At 41.8% G+C, this 20868-nt stretch overlaps 1 protein-coding gene across 1 annotated transcript in view; it reads right to left on the bottom strand.

The window, feature by feature from the left end:
* LOC139583899 (gamma-aminobutyric acid receptor subunit beta-2) overlaps window positions 1-19299 on the bottom strand; it is an 84718-nt gene extending 65419 nt beyond the window's left edge. Inside the window, exons 1-3 of the mRNA XM_071415421.1 lie at window positions 18815-19299; window positions 18587-18678; window positions 17833-17900 (exon numbers count right to left, since the gene is read on the bottom strand). Coding sequence (XP_071271522.1) covers window positions 17833-17900; window positions 18587-18678; window positions 18815-18897 — 243 coding nt within the window. The 5' untranslated portion in view covers window positions 18898-19299. The remainder of the gene's footprint in view (window positions 1-17832; window positions 17901-18586; window positions 18679-18814) is intronic.
* Between the last annotated feature and the right edge of the window lie 1569 nt (window positions 19300-20868).

The following is a 20868-nucleotide window of genomic DNA, read 5'->3' as shown; positions in this document are numbered from 1 at the left end:
AGCCTAAATACCTTCCACTCTCTCTAGGTCCTCTCTACTCCTTCATTATTTAGCTTGTCCCGGACATAACATTCCGCGCTTGTGAAGGGGAAATGAATTTAGGCGGCCCTTTTTGTGATCCCCGAGCACAAGCCAATAGCTCCGTGGTTGGCATCAGTGCAGTTAACTGACTGTATGCAATTTACTTGATATGATTGGTGCATCTGCAGGCCTTTTTGTGTCCCAGAATGACGTTGACTTGAGTGGCAATTTATCTGTATAGGGAGGCATCGGAAGAGGGGATAAGATTATTAGGGCTCTTTTTGGTTCGAGGGGAAGTTGACAAGAGTTTCTATCTCAGCCGTGGACGTCAGAATGTAAACCAGTCTAACATTAGAGATGAGTCTCTTTCTCTCCATGCCATTTCTCCCACTTACTTGCCTCTCATCCTCTTCCTCCGTGTGCATGTGTTGATGTGTGTGTGTGTCTATGTGTGTATGTGTGTGCACGTGCATTGGTGTGTAGTTACGAGTGCTGGTGTAGTCACGAGCCTACGTTTGTGCGCGCAGGCTGTGTGTGAGTAAGTGTGTGCCAGAGTTAGTATGATGTTTAAGTATGAGTGCCGCTGTGTGTATGGCTGAGTGTGGGTATGTGTAGTATGTTTCAGAGGGTTGTTCTTGCCAAGCTTCTGCCTTTCCATAGCCTTTCAAATTCCTCTGACTCCACCACACAGAAAATAATATACTCTAAGCAAACAGAACTAGGAGTTTCGATTCCTCATGCATTATGGAGGTCTGAGAGTCAGCCTTATTGCTATTGCTGTAGTGTAGCGAAAACATAACCAAATCTCATATTGTCAACAATGGGATAATGTAATACATTGACATTTGGAGATCGATGTCAGGCAACCACAATTCAGGAAGCGAGTTCTCATCTTGGAAAAAGCCACCTGCTGTTCCTGACCCGCAATTGTCAGTCAGTGTGGAGGCTTGCACATACATCCTTGACCAGGGACACCCTTAAATAAGCAATACCTTCTCTCACTTGGTGTGACTTACAGGAGAGTGTAGGGGGGGGGCTGTATTTATTTCAATGCATTTGGGTACATCTTCGCATTCTAAATCAACTGATATGGTAGCTTAATGACTTTAAATTATTTTGGGTTATCCAAGGAGTCACGTTATTTCTGAGAGAGATTGAATCTTTCTTGAATTATGGTGGCATTTGGGCATGGTATTTTGGGAAAAATGAAATAAATTTTTCTAGATTTGTATTTATTTAAAAGTATTTCAATAAAATCTAAATCAACTAATATGGTAGCTTAACGACTTTAAACATGTTTTACCATTATGATAACATTGTGCCACCAGTAGGAGTAGTAACACCAATGATGGTAACGTGATGGTAACGCCAATGAGAAATGTTATGTAAATCAGGATCTGAAATAGAGGCCACAAATGCTTAAATGTAAGGTCATCAAATCTTTCAAAATAATTTACTAACGTGATATGATTAATCATTTTGCTCACAATGTTATTTCCTTTCACTTAAATTGACTAACACCAAGTGACACTTTGGATTTAGACACCCCAAATGAACAATTGAAGCCTCAAATTTATGACATACTAGAAGGATGTAATTAGCTAATAATTTTCTTTAATATTGACCCCTACTCCGATAACAGTTTGCCACTGGAGAGAATGCTCAAGGTCCTTGTACTGTAATTGACGTGATTTTCAAGACGGTAACACCAATGACATAAGACTGAGGGGCACGCATTATTCCCCCCCCCAAAAAAAAATATATTCTAATAGCCTTCTTTGTTTATTGATACAGCATATACAATATTAAATACTTGTGTTCACATTCGAGTACTCAAAATAATAGACAGATAGACATAATAGACATATCTCTAAATCACCAAAATATGTCACTACACCTCTACACATCTCCAGTGGGACAATCCAACTTGCTAGGCCCTAGTAGTTTATACAATGCATACAAATATAAAGGACTTATGTATTATTTGTTTTTGAAATATTAAAGTGTTTTTACATGTTGCCCAAATCAAGGGACATAATGTACCACTGCAATTCAAGAATGACCCAAAATAGACATATCTCACATCAGAAAATAGACATATCTCACATCAGAAAATAGACATATCTCACACCAGAAAATAGACATATCTCACATCAGAAAATAGACATATCTCGTTTGCTGTCAAACCTAGGTGTCATACATGCTGCAAACAGCGTTAAAATGAAACCCAAAGTAAAGCATCTTATTGGCATTTACACTAAAGGTCCCAACTTTCAATAATACATTCAAATGGCATTGTGGTCATATTATTCACAGATGATGTGAGCTAAAGAAACCTCCAGACATAGAAACGGAGTATGCCATATTAAGTTCTGTTTCCTCTGTCACAGTGAAGTTGAATCCGGGAGTGGAGGCCGAATTTTTAAACATGTTTTTTGAGCAGAATTATATCTATCTATACTGATACTTTGGATGGGGAATACACGCTGCTGCATGTGATAGAGCAGAACTGGTGATGTAGTTGTCAGATGGGGCTTCATTTGACTGCAACACAAGTACACTGGCTGAGAATATATCAGGGGGAATAATACCCCACGCATGCTGAATTTCTGCTGGCAAACCGCAATACATAGAGGATATAAAATTGACTACCTCTTTCAACAACATCCAGTTCCCTGAATTTAATCCATTACATTAAATAAACCCTGTTGTCCTCCTTCCATTTCTCTGTATTTCCCATCCCACTGAATTCAATCTGGGATGTTACAGTGGGTATTTCAGAGAGAGAGAGAGAGCGAAAGAGAGAGAGTGAGAGAGAGAGGAGGCAGAAATCCGTCCGCTCCCACATGCAACAGCCCACATCCTCCTCGGAATGAAGGGAAGGGAATAATGAAGGGCGGATGATGCAGACGGGCATTGGGCAACCCTGACATGCACCCACTAATCCTCCTCCCTTCATGCCACCCTCGGTTTCCCCTCCTTTTAGTTAGCTCCCTGAGCCACTTGTCGGCCTGCATAATTAAAAGCTCAGGAATTGTTTTGGGGATCAGCTTTAGCATAACTGCTGATGCAAACCACTTGGCCTAGAAAGCACCTTACTTGTTCTTGGGTTAATTTTCCTCTCTGCTTCCTCTCTTTCCTCTCCGCTTCCTCTCTTTCCTCTCCGCGGGGACTCTTATGTAAGGCAGCGAGACAGCACAGGGAGGAGAGACAGTGAGCCCAGTATTTTTGGTTTAAATCTGAGTTCTTCCGCTGAAATGTCTAAGATCTTCCTTGGTTACAGGGTTTCTCATTAAATGCAATCATCCCTGCTGAAGAGCAACACAGTGATTTGACAAGTCTCTTTCGATACAGTATGTTTGACCATTGACAACACTTTTCTCAATTATTTTCTCAGATAAAACTCAGGGAGGGAAAAAACGAACAGATATACTGTAGCTTGCAGGATAGCCAATTGGAGTCCTCGAGGACATGACGCATTGGGAGAGCAGAACGATGACACTCCGTCTCTAGTCAGTGTGAGCAGCGACACCTATTCTCACCTCTGTACCTCACACTGTGGCTGGCTGAAATGACTCGCTGTCCAGTCACAGGCACAGCGCTAACACTTCATATATGAAATAACTGCGAGCGGCTCCTTCACACTCAAGCCTGTAGGCGTAGCTTGATGAATCTTCTAATCATACACAGTGTCAGTGGAGTGGAGTGGCTATCTCTGCTTTCCACCACAAAGGTAGAGGGACAGGCCAGTAGAGGGACAGGCTCACTGCAGAGCATTTCTTATTCCAGCTTTAGCTTTTTACTGTAAGAACCTTTTGAGACTTATTCAGAGTCAGAGTTGATTGGCTTTTGATATGTTCTAGTGGAGGTATTGATCTTAAATCATTACAGTGCTATATGTGTATTGTGTAGTAAGGTGAACAGAAATACATCAGTCACACATCCACATATAATTGCCACTCAGCTACTTACCTAACAGAGACAAATCTAGGATTGTGGTGTTCATTTCCCCGTGCACAATATTCCCATCAGATAGGAGAGCACAGTGTTCAGTGTTCTTTGCCCAACATCCAGCTGGGCCCATCAGTGACAGAGAGACAGCACCATGAGACAGCCACATGAGACAGCCACATGTGACTATTACAAATAAATAAATAGAGCAAGCTCCGTCGGTGCTGCATCCGCGAACAGCACACAGAGAGTAGCACTGGCGGCGATCAACCCACTTTCATTTGTCACTCCGCCTCATCCGCTGCGTCGGCCATTTTCGAACGCTGTGAGAGAACAGGTGGGGAGATTATCGGTCCACGATGAGCGGCACAAGACAATATGTTGTCAATTCCCAACGCTGCCCTGTGACACGCAAACAAGATGCAGCAGCCTATGTGTATGTGCATAGGGCTGCGGCTATGGCCTGAAGGCTATACATCCCCGGCTCATTGTTCACTGTCGACGACACCACTGAATCAATGCATAACTACTGTAGTCTAACCACAGGGAATTCATTAAACGCCCGCCTTCCCTTGACATTTGGAGCACTATCCTTAATTGCATGATAAGCAATATCGGCATCATTAATAACAATGTAAGCAGTAAATCATTAGTGTTTGTCACTGTGTGTGTGATTGCTGTTAAATGAGCATGAGGGTATAGCTCAACTAGAGTCCCCCCAGCCATGCTATGCTAGGCTATGGAAGTGGCCTATCCAGTATACAGTAATAGCAGCACTCTGTCAGAATGTCTGTGTTTCCTTAAGGCTAGGCACCCTCCTCTGCTCACCCACTTCCCCCAGCTAGGCCAATCTCACACTTAGTAACCATGGGTACGCCCCATAGGAATTCGTTTATCATCCTTACACATTTCTTGGGTACAAAATGCTGTAAAAACCTGTTTGTTTTTTGCTGGGTTTCAAAACAACTTCCAGTACTTTCAGTGGTTATCCAAAAACGAGTCCTGGAATCAGTTCTAGGCCCAGCTGACTTTTACAGCTGTGAATCCAAGGGTTTTCAGCTGGTTCTCATCAAATACATATCAAGAGTGGAGGGAATGAGGTAGTGAGAGAGAGAAAGAGAGATAGAGAGAGGAAAGGAGAGATGTAGCATGAGCATGGGGCAAAAACTGAGAGGTGGAGTGGGAAGGAGAGATGGCAGAGGAGGTACAGCAAGCAATGCATGATAAACAAGACAGGATATATGTGATGCGAAGGAGTGGAGGAGGGTGAGAGAGAGAGCAATTAGGATGTGCAGACGGTTGCGGATAAGTGATGCATAAGTCTTTGAGAGAGCAACAAATAAATGAAAGAACTTGTACAGACAGTGTAGAAACTTGGCAGAGAGGCATGATTCAGCAGACATGAGCCTTACTGGTGAAGAACAGGTTTAATTCTGGTACTATAAAGTCTCACTCAACTTCAGCCCAACTACCTCAGCACACAGGCTTAGGGAATTGACACTGAGACTGGCTGGAGCCAGGGTTTATCAACAGTGAATCTGGAGCAGGTTGAAGTTCTATGAACAAATGTTAATTGAGTGACAGACATTATATTTTTCAATCCCTCTGTGTAAATGCAAGAGAGAGAAAAATAATTCCCATGTTCACATGCCTGATAATGACAGATAATGACAGCCATTATCATCTATAGCCAAGGTAGGAGCACAGCTAAGTCACACTTTTTAACACACGCTAGTTAACTAGGCTCACATCTTGGCAGTTGTTCAGATTCTCCATAGCAGCCTCTTCAAAGTCCCAAATACAGTGGCTTGCGAAAGTATTCACCCCCTTGGCATTTTTACTATTTTGTTGCCTTAGAACCTGGAATTAAAATATATTTTTTGGGGGGTTTGTATCATTTGATTTACACAACATGCCTACCACTTTGAAGATGCAAAATATTTTTTATTGTGAAACAAACAAGAAATAATACAAAAAAACGGAAAATTTGAGCGTGCATAACTATTCACCCCCCGAAGTCAATACTTTGTATAGCCACCTTTTGCAGCAATACAGCTGCAAGTTTCTTGGGGTATGTCTCTATAAGCTTGGCACATCTAGCCACTGGGATCTTTGCCCATTCTTCAAGGCAAAACTGCTCCAGCTCCTTCAAGTTGGATGGGTTCCGCTGGTGTACAGCAATCTTTCAGTCAAACCACAGATTCTCAATTGGATTGAGGTCAGGGCTTTGACTAGGCCATTCCAAGACATTTAAATGTTTCCCCTTAAACCACTCGAGTGTTGCTTTAGCAGTATGCTAAAGGATCATTGTCCAGCTGGAAGGTGAACCTCCGTCCCAGTCTCAAATCTCTGGAAGACTGAAACAGGTTTCCTTCAAGAATTTCCCTGTATTTAGCACCATCCATCATTCCTTCTATTCTGACCAGTTTCCCAGTCCCTGCCGATGAAAACCTTCCCCACATCATAATGCTGCCACCACCATGTGTCACTGTGGGGATGAAGTTCTCGGGGTGATGAGAGGTGTTGGATTTGCGTCAGACATAGCGTTTTCCTTGATGGTCAAAAAGCTCTCATAACCCTGAGTACCTTCTTCCATATGTTTGGAGAGTCTCCCAGATGCCTTTTGCTGAACACCAAACGTGTTTGCTTATTTTTTTCTTTAAGCAATGGCTTTTTTTCTGACCACTCTTCTGTAAAGCCCAGCTCTGTGGAGTGTATGGCTTAAAGTGGTCCTATGGACAGATACTCCAATCTCCGCTGTTGGGGCATTGCAGCTCCTTCAGGGTTATCTTTGGTCTCTTTGTTGCCTCGGATTAATGCCCTCCTTGCCTGGTCCATTAGTTTTGGTGGGCAGCCCTCTCTTGGCAGGTTTGTTGTGGTGCCATACTCTTTCCATTTTTTTAATAATGGATTTAAATAGTGCTTCGTGGGATGTTCAAAGTATCTGATATTTTTTTATAACCCAACCCTGATCTGTACTTCTCCACAACTTTGTCCCTGAACTGTTTGGAGAGTTCCATGGTCTTCATGGTGCTGCTTGCTTGTTGGTGCCCATTGCTTAGTGGTGTTGCAGACTCTGGGGCCTTACAGAACATGTGTACGTACAGTTGAAGTCTGAAGTTTACATACACTTAGGTTGGAGTCATTTAAACTTGTTTTTCAACCACTCTACACATTTCTTGTTAACAAACTATAGTATTGGCAAGTCGGTTAGGACATCTACTTTGTGCATGACAAGTAATTTTTCCAACAATTGTATACAGACAGATTATTTTACTTATAATTCACTGTATCACAATTCCAGTGGGTCAGAAGTTTACATACACTAAGTTGACTGTGCCTTTAAACAGCTTGTAAAATTCCAGAAAATGATATCATGGCGTTAGAAGCTTCTGATAGGTTAATTGACATAATTTGAGTCAATTGGAGGTGTACCTGTGGATATATTTCAAGGCCTACCTTCAAACATAGTGTCTCTTTGCTTGACATCATGGGAAAATCAAAAGAAATAAGCCAAGACCTCCGAAAAAATTTTTTGTAGACCTCCACAAGTCTGGTTCATCCTTGAGAGCAATTTCCAAATGCCTGAAGTTACCACGTTCATCTGTACAAACAATTGTACGCAAGTAGAAACACCATAGGACCAAGCAGCCGTCATACCGCTCAGGAAGGAGACGCGTTCTGTCTCCTAGAGATGAATGTACTTTGGTGCGAAAAGTGCAAATCATTCCCAGAACAACAGCAAGGACTTTGTGAAGATTCTGGAGGAAACAGGTACAAAAGTATCTATATCCACAGTAAAATAAGTCCTATATCGACATAACCTGAAGGACGCTCAGCAAGGAAGAAGCCACTGCTCCAAAACCGCCATAAAAAAGCCAGACTATGGTTTGCAACTCCACATGGGGACAAAGATTATACTGTTTGGAGAAATGTCCTCTGGTCTGATGAAACAAAAATAGAACTGGTTGGCCATTGGTCAGGAAGTTAAAACTTGGTCGCAAATGGGTCTTCCAAATGGACAATGACCCCAAGCATACTTCCAAAGTTGTGGCAAAATGGCTTAAGGACAACAAAGTCAAGGTATTGGAGTGGCCATCACAAAGCCCCGACCTCAATCCTATAGAACATTTGTGGGCAGAACTGAAAAGATGTGTGCGAGCAAGGAGGCCTACAAACCTGACTCAGTTACACCAGCTCTGTCAGGAGGAATGGGCCAAAATTCACCCAACTTATTGTGGGAAGCTCTTGGAAGGCTACTCGAAACGTTTGACCCAAGTTAAACAATTTAAATGCAATGCTACCAAATACTAATTGAGTGCATGCAAACTTCTGACCCACTGGGAATGTGATGAAAGAAATAAAGCATTCTCTCTACTATTATTCTGACATTTCACATTCTTAAAATAAAGTGGTGATCCTAACTGACCTAAAACAGGGAATTTTGACAAGGATTAAATGTCAGGAATTGTGAAAAAACTGCGTTTAAATGTATTTGGCTAAGGTGTATGTAAACTTCCAACTTCAACTGTATACTGAGATCATGTGACATTTAGATTGCACATTGGCGGACTTTATTTAACTAATTATGACTTCTGAAGGTAATTGGTTGCACCAGATCGTATTTAGGGGCTTCATAGCAAAGGGGGTGAATACATATGCACCACTTTCCAGTTTTTATTTTTTAGATTTTTAAAATCTTTTTTTTCATTTCACTTCACCAATTTGGACTATTAGATTCAATAAAAATAAAAATCCATTTAAAATTGCAGGTTGTAATGCAACAAAATAGGAAAAACGCCAAGGGCGATGAAAACTTTTGCAAGGCACTGTAGGACCAACAGGAGGTACACCACAAGTTTTAGTGGCCCCCACTACTAACAGTGTGTGCAACACTAGTCACAAGTCACATGAATGTAACGGGCAAGCAGGTGGACCCGTGGTGCTGCACTGTATAATGATACTCCTGCCACACAGACTGTACAGTGGATATGACAGCCTGCACTTCTAATGAGCCGTGACAGGCATTTTTGAGCAGAGCAGACAAGTGGAAGCCTCCAACCATTAGAAGTCAAGTTGGTAAAGTCTTGTTGAGTCTGCAGTGTGAACTTACTGCCATTGGTGCTCGAGACATTCATATATATGCTCCAGTTTAACTGTGGAATACCCCTCTTGATCCGTCTAATTAAAAGCAGAATGCCATTGCTAACGCATGTGGAAATAACGTGGCCACTTACATACACCAAGGGTGCCCCATAAAAATGATGAATGTTTGATGATTTAGTTCATGAGTGACAATTGTATTAACCCAGTGTTTCCAAATGCAGCCAATCAATAAAAGATGCAGGCAAAGTGCAAAAGCAATTAGATGTTACTGTACGGTCCTAGAAGGACAAAACACAACAATCACATGTGTCTGTGTATCCAGAAAGACTGTCAATACCTTGTTCTATAAGATTAATTAATCTATAAGATTTAGGATGAGAGTGAGGGTCAAGATAGAAACACAGGATGACCTCATTGCTTTCAAACATCATTTAAGAATAGTGCTTGCTGAAAGCCTGTGTGTGCTGGAATCTCCGACCAACATAATTAATCCACTAAGGCAAATGATTAAAAACACTAACATTTCCAATCTGGACCGCAATTGCCTTTTAAATGGAACGTGCCACCATTTGTTTCATTAACTTTTAATAATGAAAGGGGGTGTGCAATGTACAAGGAAGAGGTTTATCGCTTTATTGCAAAGTTGCTGAAATTAAAAAAGGGCATATCAAAGCTCAGAGGCAGCCATTAAGACAATTACTGGCTGACTAAACATGACATAGCTCCCCTTAGCTTGTGACTCATTTGTGTAATGGAGGAGATGGTCATGTGACATGGCCCGCCACACGTCTCTTCGCTGGTAAAGTCAACATGGCAACGTTATGGGTTATAACAGACAGGAACTCCCCGCCCACTCACTTAAGCTGCCACATAAAGTATACAGTGTACAAAACATTAGGAACACCTGCTCTTTCCATAACATAAGACTGACCAAGTGAATCCAGGTGAAAGCTATGATCCCTTATTGATGTCACCTGTTAAATCCATGTCAATCAGTGTAGATGGGAAAGAGACAGGTTAAAGAAGAAGCCCTAAGACAATTGAGACATGGATTGTGTATGTGTGCCATTCAGAGGGTGCAAGACAAAATATTGAAATGTCTTTGAATGGGGTATGGTACAGTAGTTGGTGCCAGGAGCACCGGTTTGTGTCAAGAATTGCAACGCTGCTGGGTTTTTCACACTCTATAGTTTCCAGTGTGTATCAAGAATGGTCCACCACCCAAAGGACATCCAGCCAACTTGACACAACTGTGGAAAGCATTGGAGTCAACATGGGCCAGCATCCCTGTGCAACGCTTTGACACCTTGTAGTCCCTGCCCCAACGAATTGAGGCTGTTCTGATGGCAAAACGGGGTGCAACGCAATGTTAGGAAGCTGTTCCTAATGTTTTGTACACTCAGTGTATACAATAACAATACACTTCACTAGAATTAATTAGGTAAAGCGCAGAGGGTAATCTTCAACATTGTCATACCGAACATGCAAGAGCCTCACCATGTAAAAGGTAATATACCAATATGTGGAGGGTAATATAACCACCGAGATTATTACGTAAGAGACCCATAAATTGACTCTCCCCTGAGTTCCACATACTGAGGAAGTCAGCAAATTGGTTTCAATTTCACTTTTCAATTAAACTACAAGTTTAGGAATGTATGAGTCTAGTGTCTTTTCGATACAATCAGCAAAATAGTTTTGTCTGAGTCAAACACAGAGTATGCGGAACAGAAGTTCCCCTGAGAACCACGTCTGTGATACACAGAGGGCAGTGGGCCATTCTTGCTCTATCGTCACCGAGGCTCCTGAGAATACACACACCAGAGAGCATTGACACCAAGACCACTGTAGTTTGTTGATCACAACAACACGAGGAATACAACAGTGCCTAGAGCAGCCACAGACCTTGGAGATTTAAGCGAGATGTAAGCACGAGAAATGATCTAAAACGTTTGCTGTCTCCACGCCAGTCATGTTCATCAGCCACGCATCCGAAAAGGGCAAGGAGCCATCCTCACCATTACCATCACCACCGCCGTCATCGACACGATTAACCGATGTCCTTCACATTTGCATTGATAGTCAGCTCATTATAAGCATACATATAAACAATCTAATTGATATTCTACTTTCTTACTAAATGTAATATTAGGCGTATGACTGGATATACAATTGATCCCAAACTCTACAGCGACGTACATAATGAATTATGTAGAATGCCGTATGCGTTGCTGTTGCTCGCTGGTATCTACCCACACTCGCTTGTGAATTCCCTCCGCATATACTTGTCCCTGAATGATGCATGAACCGAGCATATGAAATGTATACAAAGCCAGTGGGTCTGCCTGTGTCTGTACTCTGTTTGTCGATGGGCCCAGAGCGGTTAGTTCCCTTGGCTGTCAGTTGGAACAGGCAGGTTAAATAGGTCAAAAGGCTTTTGAGTGAAAGGGACCCAAGAGACCATTACATGGCAACTGAACTGAACATGAAACCATTTGCCATGTAACAGGCCACATGTCAAAGCCTGACTAATGAAAAAAATCAATAATAATAATACATTTTTCCAGAAAATGTAATTCATGGCAGTTTCGGGTTTTTGCATGTTGCTGTATAAAGGATTACATAGTATTATTATGACTTTCAACAGCCGTAGGTGAAAAATGTATGTCATGTCTCAGGCAAGGTTACCTGCTAATCACATGGATCACATGAATAATGTTAACCGAATAGATTAAGGGGAAAGAAGCCAAATCTATTTGGCCTTTCTGTGAAACTGCTCTTCCACTTACTTGTTCATTTCTAAAAGACACTGCTTGACAAACAAATAGCTATACACTAGCCTGTGAAGATCGGGATTCGCTCGCTTAGTCACGTCAACGAGACAGGATTTGAAAGGATGGCTTCGTGAGACTGTACACGTGAGTGTCACATTTCCAGAGCACAGAATCGCCCAGCCAGGATGGATGATCCAGCATCAACATGCATGTCGTCTATTATTTCATTGTATCTCAAATCCATTAAAATGACAAGACTGGTTTCCCCGCCATATGTAGCACTTTACAACAGCATCTAGTTTGAAATGTCTTCTACATCCCTTAGGGATATAACATATATTGCATTTCGTCCAGTACTTAGCCCAAACAGTCATTTCTCAGGGGACAATTTCACACACATTACTGCGCTCAGCTAGCTAATATATCCTAACTAACCTTAGGGGGATATTAACTCTGAATTCTTAAAGGTTAGGCATTAACTCAGAATGGTTGGAACCAGAGACAACATGCAACCTTTGGAAGGAGAGGCAGATGCTTACAGTCATCCACCATCCCCTTCCACAATGCCCTAGCGAAACCAACAGTGCTCACTATTGACCCTAGTGGCCCATTTCCACGTCATCTCCCGATGTCCCCAGACATGGATGTACGTCGAATACTGACTAGTCCTGTGACAGTGGTTGATGGTGCTGGTCAAAGTTAAATGGAATGGGGGTGTGGAATATTGTATATCTTAAATGTATGCCTACATTCAGATATCTCTGTTCAATATCACTTACCCTTCCATTTCATGACCAGTTGTCCGGGAACAGGGACATTGTCCTAATGTGCCAAATAGTAGGCAAGTTCTCTGCATTTGAGGCTACTAAGCCCATTAAACTGGTCCGCGAGATTTTTGATATGTTTAGCAAGCGTCATCAGATAAGACCTTGTGTGTCTCTGCTACTCTATCATAGCCTCTCTTTCACACAGGTACATGTTTGTTTTCTTCTTTGTCAATGTGCCTCTTCAGTGTCATTCGGTCTATATCTTCATCCATTGCTGCTGCTCAAATGGACTTCTTCCCTTCTCTCACTTCCTCGGCTACTCTCTCAAGAACCTGTTTGAAGTGTGTATACACGGGGCATGATACTATCTGCTCTGGAACAATAAAAATGCACTATCTTGAGTTCATATGCATGACACATTGCTAAAATGCTATGCGTATTAGACATACAACTGACAAAACTTTTATTTGTATGGGGTATGGTGAACATTGGCTCAACTTACCCCATGGCCATAACCTCAACTTACCCCAATACAAACATTTTGACCATATTAGCCCACAGAGCTAGAAATGTGCACTTTCATACTAGGTTTATGACATCATACTGTAGCTTATACTGTACATAACTGATGTACAAAACAATCTTAAAACGATCGACTTTGGTTTAGATACAAACGTCATGAAACCTAGGGGAGACTGGGGTAAATTGAGCCATTGTCTATGTTCAGCATCACTCCATCAAGGGAAATATAGTATTATTTCTAAGAAATATATCAATATGTACACTGAGTGTAAAAAACATAAAGGATACCTGCTCTTTTCATGACAAAGACTGACCAGGTGAATCCAGGTGAAAGCTCTGATCCCTTATTTATATAAATTGTCAAATCCAGTTCAATCAGTGTAGATGAAGGGGAGGAGACAGGTTAAAGAAGGATTTTTAAGCCTTGAGACAATTGAGACATGGATTGTGTATGTGTGCCATTCCGATTGTGAATGGATTTAAGTGCCTTTGAATGGGGTATGGTAGTAGGTGCCAGGCACACCGGTTTCAGTGTGTCAAGAACTGCAATGCCGCTGGGTTTTTCACACTCAACAGTTTCCCGATACACCATCCAAAGGTCCTTCAACCAACTTGACACAACTGTGGGAAGCATTGGAGTCAACATGGGCCAGCATCCCTGTGGAACGCGTCCATGTCCCGATGAATTGAGGCTGTTCTGAGAGCAAAAGGGGGTGCAACTCAATATTAGGAAGGTGTTCCTAATGTTTTGTACACTCAGTGTATTTCAGGATGTTGTGTATCCCTGGAAATAATCAGTTACAGTTTTGAATACATAACTTGTCCAAAAAAGTGGTATCTTGGCACAACTTACCCCGGGTATGGGGTAAATTGAGCCGTGGGACAGGGAAAGTTGAGGGGCCTCCAAATTTCTGTACTGAATGAAATATTACCACTACCTTTTTAAAGCCATGTCTATCTTGATTTCCCAAACACAATTCAAAACAATCACTTTTTTTCTCTTTTAAAAATGTTAAGCATAGTTTAACACATGCTTAACACCTAACAAACGCTTTGAAAGAATTTGTACTTTTTTTAACATAGGCCAGGCCCTGCTGTTACCTCATATCCCAGCGATAAGGCCTTGCATTACACCTGGGTAGAAAACACCTCAATTTGCTCAACTTGCTATTGGCTCAACAATTGGCTCAACTTTACCTCATGGCCAATGGCTCAATTTACCCCAAGACAAACATTTGGACTATATTAGCCCACACAGCTACAAGGATGCACTATCATGCTAGATTTAGGACCTTATATTGAACATTATAAAGAACCCAACTGATGTATAGAACAACCTGTAAATGACCTACTTTGGTTTAGATACCAGAATCATGGAACCTCTAACACAATATATTAATTTGACTTGGTTTCTTCCTTTACCGACTGCATGAAAGGATAACCTCTTCCTAAATACTTGGTGACATGATTCATGTTGTGTATGGTTGCTTAGAAACAACGGGGGGCTCAATTAACCCATTGGTTCAACTTAACCCACTCGCCCCTTTCAGCTTCATGTGTCATCTCAGGAACACTCAGACTACAATATTTTAAACGTATTGCAATAAATGTGTCCAACTATGCCAACATAAACACGCCTCGGGTAAATTTTGCTCCACGTTGTATCTCTCAATCACTTAATCACATAGTATAGTAATCCTTTGATACAGCCCATTCTGTTCTTCACAGTTTTCCACAGATATGTCTGTGATATCTTGATCTCCACAGCTGCCATGAATCGACTGTGCTGTGTTTCAAAATGGAGGGCTCTGCATTCTGAGCACCTTCTCCAGCAATCAATAAGCTCCTCTTGACCTTTGTCTACATCAATAATGGTATTTCTGATTTTTGGAATAGGAGAAGAAGTTTGTCTCATCCTCAACACAGAGTATTTCTTTCCCCGAGGACTCTGTTGGCATAGTCTTTGACAATAAAATGGCTCATTCAACAGTAATATTACTCAACTAGGAAGAAAAGAAAGAAAGAAAGAAAGAGAGAAAGCGAGAAAGAGAGAGAGAAAGAAAGGAGTTTAAATGTAGGGCAACACTGCAGTAGATTCTACCATGAAAAAAAATGAACTAGCTGCATGGAGTTGCAGTTGCTCTATTTCATTTGTATTATGCGTGTTCTATTGTGTGTGTCTATCTCTGAATCATATGAACCCCAAGCAACATTAGGTGCATGACCTTCCCTCCAACCTAACGGACACTGCCTCTCCAAATAGCAGGTTGTTAATGTTAGGACACTTTCTCGCGCACCAGGCCAGGCCTGACGCCAAGGATTTACTTCGCCCAGCCTTACATCTAACCTTTTCTCTCCTCCCAGGTCTCTGGATGGAGGAACAACCAGGAGCAGAAGACCTTTTCGGGGAATGTGCATTCAAACACAGGCCTATTTTATACCTGGCACGCTGGATCAACATACGTTACGTGACTCAGTAACCACGGCGAATTCCAACCAGAGGACAGACGGCACCTGGGGCCTTTGTTCCACAGACCAAGCACACAACCACGGAGCTCCCTTCCCTGGCTCTAATGAGTTAACATTGTCCGAGGCAGGTAGAGGAGCTGCTAAAGACATGGTGCTGCTGGAGTACAGCGGAGGAGGGTGGGAGAGGATGGGTTGTCGGTAGACATAAAAAAAACGTCACCCTCACTCAGCCTCTTGTTAAAAGGGGTGCATTAGGAAACCCTACTGTCCCATCCCCTCCTTCCAGTCCACTATGTGGGCTTCTCTGGGGAAGTAGTGAGGCGTATGCTTTCAACCAACTATGTGGCCTGAGTCTAAAGAGAAGAAGAAGCCATCCGTATCCCAGCTATGATTTTAAGAGGAGCTAAAAGCTTGGGGGAGCTGAGATTAAAGAGGAGGCACCACAGAGTAGTGATGGGGGGGAAATGTATACAGTTACATATTGCGGTAGTATTTTTGACAATATTATACCGATCATTTGACTCAAAGTATTGATTAAAAAATATATATTTTTAAAAAAGTAAAACTTTTTGGAAGAGCGCAATCCCTCTCCTATTTCTACTTCCAGGCCGGCTTTGTGGATTAGCGCAACGTGATAATAGTCGCTGAGCATATTTGTTGAAAGCATTAAAGGTAAAATCATTATCCGAAACAATAACCCAGGTGGAGATTAAACATGCAGACGCATAACAAAGGCCAACTTTTTGTCATCGCACAGGGGTCATCCACATTGCCACAGGCAGCTGCCTACCATGACGTAACCTTCAGTTCATGGTGTGTTGGCCACTCGCTTTGGCGACACAGTGAAAATCACTGTTTAATCTGGATGAAGGCATGCAGGAGTCAGAGCCAGACACATCAAAATGTGGAGGGCACTAGACCAGTGATCTATGCGTTTACTCTCTCTGGCCTTCCTCTGACATCATGCAAATGCATGCTAATATGGATGACAATGGCAACTTCCACGAGTAACATCTTGTAAATCATACATCTTGTTTTATACAATAAACCCAACTGGAATTACATTTGGTCCGGTGGATGACTATGATGACAACAGTTTAAACTAAAGCCTATGGGTATTTGTGCCAAAAACAGTCAATTGTGTCCTCCTAACTTCGTATTATGATGAGTCCCATTACAACTGGAAAACATAATTACAACAACCAGTAGAGTTGAAATGTACCTGAGCAAAGCTAGACCTTTGTATGTGTCTGCTATTTCATCACACATGCAGTCATTGTATGCGAACTCAGCAGTAATCTAAATACATGCATTAATAATATTATTTATAATAATAATATCAATTTCAGTGTCATATAAATAGGTCTTATTGGTCTACTACAATGGAGGCATACGTCTTCACGTGTCAAATCTGAGACACGACAACACAACTGAGAACACACTAATAGCAGAGATTAGCAGAGATATTGACATGACTGCAAGCATAACCATGGATTTGATCCAAAACATACCCAAGGGTTTGGTGGAGGGACCTTTCCTCTCAGTCAAAGCCTGGAAAACCTGTCACCCTTTACATTGATGTGCAGTTCTGACTAAGTAGCACTAGAGGATGCTCTTGCATGGAGCAAAACTTGTCTCCAGCAGTGTGCACTTCATAGATTCCTTGAAACATTAGTATTTCCAGGCTGCCACGACATGTAAACACATTACAAAGACTCAAACCACTTTGTTCACTCTTCTCAAACACAGGTATGTGACATGTCAACCAACCCCGTGTGTTCATCCCATAAGGCAGGCGCTTCCATAATCAACTGACATGCAATTGAAATTCTGGTTACAACCTGAAACATGTTTTCGGGAGACATTCACAGTTGTGAAACTCTGTTATGGGTGGATTAGCAACAACATGCTAGGCCTATGGGTGTGAATTTAAAAACGTCGATAGTCATAGTAAAATGTAAAATGGGTTGTTGCCATTGAGATGACTTCTGAAGGTGTTTGGATTGTTCCTACCCTATTATGCAAGCAATCGCTGTAGGTGTATTGACAGTGCCTAGCAGATCAATACAGCTGTGAGAAGACGAAATATTTTGATAGCATCGGTTAGACTGGTAGCCTATTCCGTGCAGTACGCTGGGGGGTTTCCTTTGGGAAAGACAGTGTGTGGAATATCAGAGCAATGCCCACAAATCATTAGGAGAGGGTGATAATCGAGTACTTACCATATTGACTTCAGATACCATGTCTATGCTGGCTATGTCTATATTCATCCCAACACCCACAGGGGGACCTGCAACAAATCAACAAAACGGACCGTAATGTTAACCATTTCATCATTTTGGGGGTTTATAAAAATGAATACCATATACCACAAATGTGTGTTAACACTTTGAATTATAGCAACTGCGTGCCATCAGCACACGAGCAATCATTCATTGACTTGCTGTCAGCCAGATAACACAATATGGGATTTTTTTTTTAAACAGGTGCGCGCGATGCCTTTGATGTTCATCGCAAAACACCGTGCATGGTGCTTATTTCGTCTAAGTGCTTCCGAGGAAATTGAAAGTGTGTACCTATGTCGACCGCTTTTACACCTGAATAGAGAGATGACCGCGTTCGTAAGGTAGCTTAGGCAAGACACAAATCGCCGACATAACAATGGGTTGGGGAATTAAAAATCACGTTTCGTGACAACCGTCAAAATGTGTATCATTGATTGAGCCTACAATGTAAAATACCCTTCTGGTATTGTGTTATAAAGTGTTCCTAATCCGTGTCGTTTAGCACATGTGGAACGAGGTGGCCAAATGTATCTATAGGCTACCTGGACAACCGGTGGGTAAGCTATGTGCGTTTAACTTTTATAAAATGAGAAGGGATTTGCGCGATCCACCCAATTAGAGCAACAACTGGGTGTTATAGGGCTGACAACAGAAACGTCAATTAGAGTTCGTATTAAATTATTTCAATTACCTCCGAAATCCGGCCTCAAGCGAATGTCATATCCTTTCAACAGTCTATCCACAGTTTCTTTTACGATTGACATATTGCTAGGGTCATTGACACTAGAGAAAGAGAAGGAATACATTATTATATTTACAGGCTTCTGAAGGCATTGTTTAAGTGTTTCCTACAGTTTTTCTACAGTACAGTGTAAAGCACAGCCATACAAAGTGAAGAGCATCGAAACGGACCACTTACCTTTGCGCACAGACCACTGCCACTATTACAGGAAAGGTCCAAACCCCAAAGTAGCTCATTTTTCTTATTCTCAACACCGCCATAGTTTTGATATGATTTTGGATTTCAGTGAAGACAGACGAGATCCAACTTATTCTGGCCAGTGCAGTAATTCCAGTGTGGGACGCATGCGCATTTCTTACCACAACATCAAGAAGCAGTGGCTGCTGATGCTGGTGGTAGAGCAATTTCCCTGCCAGAGAAAATGTTTTAATGGGCAAGCGAGAAGCCTACAAGTTAGTTAGAGGCAAACGGATGAATCTCACTCGCCGTTCATGATTTTCTAAAACGTGTGAAACAAACGTAATATAGATAATACTTTACTTCCTTAGTTTCCGTTAATATCGATGTTTTATTCCACTTAGAAGGAATGTTTAAAAACTACAACATTAGCAATTAGGATGAGGTGTTGCATCGGCTACTTTAATCTAACATCAATATATGCTTCAACAGATTCGTGGTTCGACAGAACATTGGGAGGGACAACTATTTAACAGTGTGTGTGTGAGAGTGTGTGTACATAATATGCGCGCACTCTGAGCTGTAGCTACACACGTTCTCTTATCTTTCGCCTCACGTTTTCTCTCTTTCACGGGCGAAAGAGAGAGAACGTTCGTAGCTACAGCTCAGAGTGCGCGTGAACCAGGGTGTTTGAGGCGCAGAGTGATGAGCAGTAATAGGTAATAGTCTGATTATTTGTTAGAGGTGTGTTTAGAGGGGCAGGGCAGCGACGGCACAGATGATTAGTTCCTTTGGAATTGATCAATATTCAGAATATGTAGGCCTAGATTGAAATCACTCGAACACAAAATGTATAGTCTATATAAACCTATAATGTCAGAGCATTCGTGAAATAGTCAACACCAGTTTGGAATTAGAAATTAGGCTACCCATGCGCTGGGCTGGATGTGCTCGCTCTCTTGCGCTCTTGCGCTCTCTCTCTCTCTTTCAAGGTGGGATGCTCCTCAAAGTTTTTATGACATGACTCAACTTCCAAATCAATTTCACCCACTGCACCTCTCTCACGGGTTCGGGTTTTTGACGCAAATTTGCAAAGGCATGTTCAAATTTATTTCATTGCCACTCGCTGTTGCTCTTGCGTCAATAACGCGCCTCGAGGCGGATAGAATACATGAACAATAGCAAGTATGCTATACATTTCAAAGCAAGCGCTACCCACTCCTGAAACCGACATATGTCACTTTGTAAAAGTGGACAAGCGTTGGTGGAATTCAAATACAATGGCGCACGGCACTGGGCAGACCCCTGGACGATAGTCACAATGAATCAACATCCCTCTCATCTGTCATTCCTTAATAACAACCCACAATTAAGATGTGTATCATTGAGCTACTAGCTGCCACATGCGTAGACCTACATCAACATGATATTAGTGGACATTATTGGACAGTTGAATGTTGAAGTACACTCTTGGGGTATATTTTGTTTCATATCGGTTTACTTGTAGCCTGGTTGCTTGATTTGCAATACATGACATGATGTGTTTGGAAAGCAGCTGAATAACCCAGCTATTCTGAGATTGTAATTAGACCATGTAGAGAGAGATAAACTCTGCCCTCAGTTAGACAAATAACCACTAGAACATCTGTCATTAAAACCATAGGCCTCGGTGGACAAACATAAATAAACCACCAGGTCAAGTTCAAAAGCTTTATTGTCCATTTGCTAAAAACTGACATGTGTATTTGGCTTCCATCGTGGTTTACATCAGACGCATAAAAACACACCATGCACAATACAACACAAATTGGTGGTTAAATTGTCACTAGTTCATTCATTCACTCATCTGTCGTTTGCTATCCATCGTGAATGCACATAAACCCTTGTCTCAGCCACTCTCCCTTCTAATACTTGTTCATTTGCTCTACACTTCTAAAGAACATCTGAACTATTCAGCACTTGATAATGTTGCTTTCAGAGAGTGTATTTTCACGTGTTTCCTCTCCAAGGTCAAACAGACTTCCTCTCAGCACTAAGACTGACGAGTGTAGGTA

Source organism: Salvelinus alpinus, chromosome 1 (genome assembly GCF_045679555.1).
Source record: "Salvelinus alpinus chromosome 1, SLU_Salpinus.1, whole genome shotgun sequence".
In the NCBI taxonomy this organism is placed as follows: domain Eukaryota; kingdom Metazoa; phylum Chordata; class Actinopteri; order Salmoniformes; family Salmonidae; genus Salvelinus; species Salvelinus alpinus.
Note: the sequence above shows the minus strand (reverse complement) of the source record. Positions and strands in the feature narration are given on the sequence as shown.